The 9718-nt window shown below is 36.1% G+C and overlaps 1 protein-coding gene across 1 annotated transcript; it reads left to right on the plus strand.

Moving 5' to 3' along the window:
• The first annotated feature begins 4801 nt into the window (after positions 1-4801).
• On the plus strand, positions 4802-5089 carry LOC127557007 (small cysteine and glycine repeat-containing protein 1-like). Its single transcript, XM_051990502.1, has one exon. It carries the CDS (start codon positions 4802-4804, stop codon positions 5087-5089), a length of 288 nt encoding a protein of 95 aa, XP_051846462.1.
• The last annotated feature ends 4629 nt before the right edge of the window (positions 5090-9718 follow it).

Genomic DNA, 9718 nt, shown 5'->3' on the forward strand with positions numbered 1-9718 from the left:
TATTTACAAAACATATGCATGGATAATTTTTCAACATTGATCCTTGCAAAACCAACTTTTCCCTCCCTTCTCCCCATCCCCCTCTCCTAGATGGCAGGTAGGTCAATACATCTTAAATATGTTAAAATATATGTGAAATCCAAAATATGTATACCTATTTATACAACTGTATAAATTGTATAAACTGTATTATCTTGCTACACAAGAAAAATCGGATCAAGAGGGAAGAAAAAGAAAAACAGAAAAAATGCAAGCAAATAAGAGAGTGAGAATGCTATATTGTGTTCTACACTCTGTTCCATGGTTCTCTCTCTGGGTATAGATGGTTCTCTTCAACACTGAGCAAGTGAAACTGGTTTGAATCATCTCATTGTTGAAGAGAGCTACATCCATCAGTATTGATGCTCATATAATCTTGTTGTGAAAGTGTATGATGATTTCCTGGTTCTGCTCACTTCACTTAAGATCAGTTCATGTAAGTTTCTCCAGGCCTTTCTGAAATCATCCTTCTAGTCATTTCTTACAGAATAATAATATTCCATCACATTCATATACCACAATTTATTCAGCCATTCTCCAATTGATGGGCATCCACTCAGTTTCCAGTTTTTGGCCACTACAAAGAGACCTGCCACAAACATTTTTGTACTTTCAACTCCTTTCCCCTCTTTTATGATCTCTTTGGGGTATAAGCCCAGTGAAAACACTGCTGGGTCAAAGGATATGCACAGTTTGATAACTTTTTGAGCATAGTTCCAAATTGCTCCCCAGAATGGCTGGATGTGTTCACAATTCCACCAACAATGTATCAGTGTCCCGGTTTCCCCACATCCCCTCCAACATTCCTGCTCTATGATTTTTTGTCTTGCTAACTTGATTAGATCACTGTGTGGTTATTCCCCTGACTTGTGGTTTTGTGTGTGTTTAAAACCTCTCCTGCCTATACCTCTACACCTCAATTTTAATTGTGCTCCCATGTATACATGTATGCCTTCTTAGGAGGAATAAACCCATGGATTTAATCTCTGTCTTTCTTAGATCTAACTGGCAAATGTTGACAGTGGGAATGTAAAAAATCTCTATTGACTTCAACTGCACCATTTCTTGTGAAATGGGCAATGATGCCGACCAAGTTTTCTCCTTTTCTTGCTTAAGAGAAGGAGGGACACCATCCCTATCCTTTCATTTGTATAGATTTCCAATATAGGTCAGCATGTAATCTGAACTTGGAATCTTAGAGACTTATTGACAGCGTAAATGATTTGTCCATGTTTTGTTTTTTTGTTTGTTTGGTTGGTTGGTTTTAAGACAGCTAGGTGGCTCAATGAATAGAGCACTTGAGTTCAAAGTCAGAGTTATCTGAATTCAAATTTGACACTTTGTTGTTGGAATCTTTACAAACTGCTAACTAATTAGAGTTGATCTAATCTTACAAGAAGATGTTTTGGACAGAACCTGAAACAAGGTACTAAGTAGAACTAATTAGTACAATGCTTGTGTTTGCACCTTTACTCATTGGAGTTCACAAGTATGCAGATTCACAAAGTAAACTTTGTAACTTTGGGAATTCACACCTCCCTTAAAGCTCTTAGGGCCAGAGAGCACTATGGGAGAAAACCCATAATCCCTCTCTCTCGTATCCCACAATTCTTCCCTCTTGTATAAAAGAAACAGATAGAGGCTCTTGGAGATATTTCACCGGAATGACATGAAGAGTGGTGCTGGCTCTAGAGACTGAAGAAAGCAGAGGCAGAAGCAAAGGACAAAGCAGCAAGAGCTCTTGGAACCAAGCAGAGAGATAGACCTCTAAGCTAACCGGGCTATATTAGAGATAATAAAAGATCTGAACTTTTATCACCTGGCTGTGTTTTGAGAAGAACAAGAACTCCAACATTTGAACCCCAACATTTTGAAAATCGAAGAAAAACTGGGACTGATTCAGATTCATCTGAACTAGATCACAACACTTTGTACAGAGGCTAACACTAATAAATGCTTAATAAATATTTGTTTAGTAACACAGCCAGTATGTATCAAGAAGGATTGAAACCTGATCTTCTTGGACCCACTAAAGCCACACAGCCTCTCTTTCTTGTTTGAGTATACATAAAGCTAGGTTTGAATCTTTCATAATTCAGAATAAGTATCCTACAATTAATTTCAATCTGAAAAGACCTCTTAACAACACAGGCTCAAAAAGGGTTTTAAGCAAATGTTTTCTACATATATCTAAAAGAAGATTCTTTGTAACTGTAGAGTTTGATATAAATACAAGCTGTTATCACTATTGTTGATATTTTTTGTAATTTTTCAATTTTTATGAGGCCAAAGGAAATCTAAGACTCCATTATAGAACCTCAGATTCCATAGGTCATTTTGCAGACCTGTCCACCAACAAAAATCCTTTCCACAACATCCTTGGAAAATGATCATCTAATCTCTCTTTTAAAACCTCCAGTGATAAAGAACCTCCAGCAGCTCTTTATCATAAAGCAGCTCATCCTACGTTCAGACAGTTCACATTTTTAGGAAAGTTTTTCTCATATCTAGTTGAAATCTATCTTTGTGGCTTCCACCCAGAATTCATAATTTTGTTCTCTGGGAAAAAGTGAAATCTAATACTAATTATAGGACAGCTTGCCATTTTTTGGAGACAGCTCTCCTTATTTCTTTAAATCTTTTCCTCTTGTGGATAATTTGCCCTATGTCTTTTCCACTCCAGTTCTTTTAACAAGTCCTAATATAGTATGTTTTCAAATCCCTTCATTCAATTTTAATCAAATCAGCAAACATTTATAATAGATCTATTATGTATAAAGTACTTTGCTAGATCCTGGACATAGAAAGAAAAGCCCTCAGGGAGCTTACATTCAACTGGTCCTTCTCCAAATCCAATTTATAGACTTCCTGGCTAAAATATGTAGCCAAAACTAAATACAATCCTCCATATGTGGTTTGGCCAGAGTTGAGGATTTCTGGGTTGGAACCTTCTTCAACCTGATCACTAAGATTATTTTAAATTTTGTCTTAAAGTGGATTCAGCATTTTTGTCTGTGAGCTTGTGGCTCTCTAAAATCCTCAGACAAACTATTATTCATTCAAGTCTCCTGGATTCTGAGTTTACACCGTTAATTAATATATATATATATATCTTAGGGGATTCGGAAATCTAGAATTGAGTTTATTATGGGGATGGAAACAATGGCCAGCACTTGCAAATTCACCCCTACTGTTCCAACAGTGATTCCATGTTTCCTGTAAACAATATATTTTTGTGAGTGCAAGGGATAATGCTGTAAAAAATTACCCTGGCATGGGTTCTATCAATAAAAAGTTTTAAAAAATACATATATATATATATTATATATATATATATATATATATACTCTTATTTTTAATAAATTCTGTTATCCTCATCGTTTTTTGATCACGTAATTCATTTACATTTAATGTTTCAAATGCAACATTTTTCTTCATTTATATTATTATTAAGCCATTTTTAAATTTAATGAAAGAAAATAAGCTCTCAAACTTTTTTGTTATTTTTTAACCAAATTTAACCAGAGACTTCTAAACTAAATCCTTTTGTTTTACAAACAATCAACTGTGTGGATTTCTGAGACTTTGAACTTCCCCTTTATCAAAGAGCAAGAGCTTCATTTGAGATTACCCTTCTCCACCCATTTCCACCCTCATTTTATTTCTCTTTTTATTTATTTATATGAAATGCCCTTTTATCTCATACAACAATCTAAAGGAAATTAGCAAATATTTTATTTTCATTTGAAAAATGCAAACTGTTTTAAGTGACTTATTTTTATTAAAGTTTTAGTTATTATTCAAAGTCTTATTTGAAAGTTCTGTGGCTGTTTGCAAACTAGATAAGGTCCAGATATTCACAAATAAATACATTTTTTTTGTCTTCATATAGCATACAAAATTTGAACAGGGAGGTAATTCTGGTTTCATGGTCCATGATTCTAAATTCTGTTTACACTATATTCTAATTTTTCCAATTATATTTTGTCTTTTTTAAGAAGGCCACAGTGATCTATCTATTTATTGCTATATCACATTCATATTTCTTTTTGGAGTTTTATTTTTTTTCCTTTTTATAATGCTAAATTGTATCTAATATATGTCTAAGACAAAATTCATGAAGTTCATCTTCTCTGAGTCCTATTTATTCTACTTGTATCATGTGGCTTATATTTTACTCTTTTCAGACTTCTTAATTACACTTTTAGCTCTGACTATGATTTTATTCAAGTTCTTTTATTTGCTCTTGTTATTTGTCTATGCTAATTCTTATTTAGATCTGGATATGTATCACTCCACCCATGAAAGAGATTTCCCAAGATATCTTATAGCTTTTGAGACTTATAGCTGTTTTACTTCTGCCATGATATTTTTAAGACATCGAGTTCTTCTTAGCTAGGCTTATGTTCTATTTCAGGAATCATTCAGTATCTTGTGTGTTAGTTTGGCTATTTTTTGTTCTCTTTGGTGTTTCTATTGCCTTAGAGAAGCATATGATGACTTTGGTTCCCTTGAAAACCCCCATCTTGAAAGACTAACTCTCCAATATTTCCTAGTCTAAAATTAGCCATCTAACAGGTTAAAAATATCAAATGAAAAAGTAAATAAGAAAGTAACTTTCCCATGGAGGCTAAGAACTTCTTGTGTCTTTAGATAAGTCTTCCCAGGAGGGTATATGAGGACTGCCCTGCAGAAGGAAAGCATCACTCACTTATCTTGAGTCCTCTCTCCTCACCTCACTTGAACCTTTTGTACTGACAGCATGGGCTATTGTGGCTGTGGAGGCTGTGGTGGGTGCGGTGGCTTGGTGGCTGTGGCAGCTGTGGCCGTCCTTGTTGTACCAACTGGTGTAGGCTGTTTCTCTGCTTACTGCCCATGCTGCTGCAGCTGCTATGGAGGCTGCTGTAGCCCACAGTTGTCTGCTCTTGCAGCACCTGCTGCTCTGGTAGCTGTGGCTCTGGTGGCTGTGGTTCTTGCAGCTATAGTTGTGGCTGTGGCAAGGGCTGCTGCCCAAAAGAAATGCTGCTGCAAGAAACAATGTTGCTGTTAGAAGGGAATGATCAGGGCTAAATGTTACAAAGGATATGCTGGGGGCACATGCCTAACATGAAAGTAAGACTTTCTTCTGTCTCAGCTTGTCTACTTCTCTCTTGTTATGGGCCAGAACTCTGAACCTGAAATAAGGATTCTTACAAAGTGTTAAGTCAGTGGAATTGATGAGACAATGGTTATCTAGTTTAGCATGGTGATTAATAGTTCTCTAAGTTCAGGATGATTGATTTAATCTTACAACAAATAATGGTTTCCTAGAGATATAATGATTGGTTTATACTCAGTATAGAGCATATAAACAGGGACTGAGAGTCAGATTCAGAGTGAGGGAAGACAAAGGGACTGGAGGCTGAAGCACAAGCTCTCAAAGCCAAGGAGAGAGAGGTTCATTTCCATCTTCATCCGCCTTGTGGTGGCTGGCCTGTCTTCCTATATTTTCTCCACTGAAACCAAGTCCCCTTGGAAGGCCACCAGAAAGCCAGCTGAGCACCAGGGGAAGGAGACAATAAAGACTTTTGGACTTTAACATCTGGCTATTCTTGTGGTGATTACTGAACTGAAACGAAGGCTGCTCAGAGACCTCCAGAAAACCACAAAGAACATTACACCCTCTGATTGCTAAATCAAAAAATCTGTTCTCTAAGCTATGAATCTTTTCACTTAAGGTTGTTGATAGCAAGAACCCACCTTTCTAAAAGTCCCTGTCATCTGTAAAAGCTAAAGCAAATTTCCAAAACTAATGAGAAATGGATACAGACCAAATACTGGAAAGTAATTCATAAAAGCATCAAAAACTAGGATCATGGTTCCTTAATTTTTGTAATACTTTATATTGCATAGTTATTCTCTTTTCTGTCACTGTTTCTGTCTTTTCAATATATACAATACATTACTGTTGCCTTCTGCTTTCTTCTATCTTCCTACTGATTTTTTTGTTATTTTCAATAAAAATGGACCAGATAATGAACTACAAACCCAGCCTCCTTCTCCTTATTTCTTCTGCATGTCTGATCTCTTCTTTATGCCTCATAATACCAACTAAATAAACTAATGAATCACTGTTTTTTCAAAGCATTTTCTTTTAGTGCCAGACTCATCTTTTCCAGCTGATCTTTGTCTAGATATGAGATCTGTTAAAAACCATGAGCAAACATCTCAGTCCTTTCCCTCCCTGCATTGTAAGCACTGCCCACTGTAGTCTGGTGTATAGTAGTTTATTCTCCTACTTCTTATTTTTCTCTCACTAAAGTGATTATTTCATTACCTGAACTGAACACTGCCAACCTGTCAAATCCACTTGTTTTCCAAGAGCTTGGATTTATGGATTGGAGATTCTTATTATTTCCTCCCTGTCCCCATCAGCTAACATCAGGATGAGTCTCCTAGCAAGAAGAGTCCTGTCTAAAACTAAAAGATCCACTTTAAAAAAAAATAGAGAAAAGGAAGAAAGAAATGCAATTCCGCTCCTGGGAGATGCATTTTTCTGGCCCTCTTCCTACCCCACTTGGAATAATGTAACCCTTTTTTGACTAAATCACAACGTTCTGATTCTGAGGAGGACCTTCTGCCTTCTTGCCTTTTGACAAATACAACTAGATCCATTTATCAGTGAAAAGGCCGAGGTTCTATCAGCTCTTTATTCAGGCATCTCTCACTGCTTAGAAAATGATGATGAATTGGAACTGACTGGATCATTTTTAAACAACAGTTGCAATCATTCTGTAGTTCTCAGATACAATCCAGTTTTTAAGAAAGAAATGGGGGAATGGGAGACCAGATTGGTGTACAGTATTAGTCAAGGTAATTTCATGATTTCCAGTGATTCAAAAGAATCACAAGCATGATAAATAAGCAGTACAAAAAGAAGGGGATGGGAGAAGGAACTTTGTGTTTAAGAAATCAAAAGGGCAACTAGGCAGTATAGTACACAGAACATTTACCCTGGAGTCAGGAATATCTAAATTCAAATTTGACTTCAGATACTTACTAGCAGTGTGACTCCTGGCAACTCATTCAACCCCCAATGCCTCAACATCAAAAAAGGAATTAGAAATGGACTAATAGAGGTAGATTGTAGATTATGTAAAGGGGAGAAAAATACAGGAAGACTGGAAAGGTATAAAGAGGGCAGCTAACATAGAACTTTTTTTAATAATAGCTTTTTATTTTCAAAATATATGCAAAGATAATTTTTGACATTCATCCCTGTAAAACCTGGTGTTCCAAATTTTTCTCCCTCCTTTCCTCCAAACCATCCTCTAGACAGCAAGTAATCCAATATAGGTTAAACATGGGCAATTATTATGAAGAATTTTAAATGACAACAAAGGAGCTGATATTTTATCCTGGCGGAAGGGGAGTGAGCGAGAGACTATGACATATTCACACCCATACAACTAGTGGTACAGTGACTTGGAATTAAAATGAATTGAATTCAAATACTGCCTCAGAAATATTTATTAGTTGAGGGATTCTGGGAAAATCATTTAATCTCTCTTGGTCAGAGTTGCCTCATCTATAAAAATGGGAACACAATGGTACCTACTTCACAGGGCCATTATGAGAATCAAATGAATTAATATATGAAGCTTTGCATACTTTAAAGCACTAAATTAATTTTAGTTATTATTATTATACTTTAGAAAAATTATCTTGGCAACTAAGTGAAGAGGAGAGAATTAGAGAAGGGAGAATTTGAATCACTAGACCAATTATTTAGTAAGTTATTATAATAGTTCAAGTGAGAGAGAATGAGGAATACACTAGATTTGGGGCTGTATGAGAGAGAAAAGATTGTACAAGTGATGTTATACTATAAAAACAATAAGATTTAGCAATAGAATGGAAATGTGGTATAAGAGAAAGGACCTGTGCATGGAAGAGATTATAATCCCAGATCTTTCCATTGGCCCTTGAAAGACAAAAAAATTACAGGGGAAGTGTTTATTGTTTGAAAGACAACACTCAAAGACATCGTTGGCTCATGAGGTTGTTTACAATGTTCTGGACCCAGAATTTTTTAAGGCAGAAGAGGGTGGGACGACTCACATTTAAAAATTTATGCAGCACATATGGCACAAAACAAATGAAAGAATCATTAATCAGGCTTAGTTAGGATCATGCTGGATTTAGAATCTGAAAGACTGGGCTTGATTCTGGAATCTGCTCTTTGCCACCCATGTAAAAGCAGATAAGTTCCTTAACCTCTCTGATTTTCAGTTTTCTTATCTAGAAAATGAAGGTATGAAACTAAATGATCTATAATTTCCTTCTGATTATAAAATCCAAAATTCTAACTTTTATTTTCATGGGGAGGGGGAGGAAGAGCTTCTGATAAAAGTTTACAAAAAAAGTTCACTAACAGAAGACATTGCTAACCATTTACCTGATACTTAATCATGAAAATATTTTTTCTAGTAGCTATGTGTTCCATCCTGTTCGGGCATGTTAAATGAAGCACCACATCTGGAGTCATGAAGATCTGAGTTCAAATCTGGCCTCTGATATTTATTAACTATGTCACCCCAAGTAAGTCACTTTATCCTATTTGCCTGTTTATTTTATCCATAAAATGAGCTGGAAAACGAAATGGCAAACCACTCCAGTATCTTTGCCAAGAAAATCCTACAAGATGTCATGAAGAACCAGAAACAACTAAATGACAAATGCTAATTTATCTCTATTATTCTCAAAGATTGGCGCAGCTTCTTCTCCTCCATTTCTTTTTATCCTTGGGTGGCCATATTCTTCTTGCTAGACTACCCCGAAACAGAGCATTTCTAAGAAGGTAGTATTTGCTACAACCATCATAAACAAAAACATTCTCCCATAGTGTTTGGCCAAGAATGCAACAGTACTTTAGGATCTGTAAAAAAAACAAATAAACAAACAAACAAAAAAGCATTGCCATGGCCTCGGGGCAAAGGGGGAACTATCAAAGGAATAGCCCTAAGGACCAGAGCAAGCCTTATAAGGGCAGAAACACTTTAGAGAGTAATTTATTCTGGGTGGAGAGAAATTGGAATATGACATCAGCCTCTCGATGCAATAGAAATCTCGGATCCATTTGGCCTGATGAAAGGCCACACACACACACAAAAAAAAGTGTGTGGAAAGGAATGGAAGAGAAAGGTGTAACATAACTTCTAAATTCCCTTTATCAGCAATAGAAACTAAAAGGTGAAGGTGATTTGAGGAACCAACCAGTATAAAGAACAAAATTTTAAAAACTAATACCAGGATAGAGCACCAGCCCTGAAGTCAGGAGAAGGACCTGAGTTCAAGTCTAGCCTCAGACACTTAATACTTCCTAGCTGTGTGACCCTGAGCAAGTCACTTAACCCCAATTGCCTTAGGGGGGAAAAACAAAACTAATACTAGTCAAAAAGTTGACTGCAGAGGGCAGAGAAGTAAAGAATTCAAAAACTAGTGGGAAGTCCCAAAAAAAGGATGTAGAAAATGTATAGCTGTCTATATATAGATAAAGGGCAGCTATAATGCCTGGAATCGGGAAGATTCATTTTCCTGAGTTTAATCTAGCCTCAAAAACTTATTAGTTATGTGATCCTAGCCAATTTATTTTATCCTGTTTGCCTCAGTTTCCTCATCTATAAAATGAATGGAAACG

The sequence above is a fragment of the Antechinus flavipes genome, chromosome 3 (assembly GCF_016432865.1).
Source record: "Antechinus flavipes isolate AdamAnt ecotype Samford, QLD, Australia chromosome 3, AdamAnt_v2, whole genome shotgun sequence".
In the NCBI taxonomy this organism is placed as follows: Eukaryota; Metazoa; Chordata; class Mammalia; order Dasyuromorphia; family Dasyuridae; genus Antechinus; species Antechinus flavipes.

Coding starts and splice junctions, on each gene's coding strand:
- LOC127557007 (XM_051990502.1), top strand. CDS start 4,802: ATGGGCTATTGTGGCTGTGGAGGCTGTGGTGGGTGCGGTGGCTTGGTG.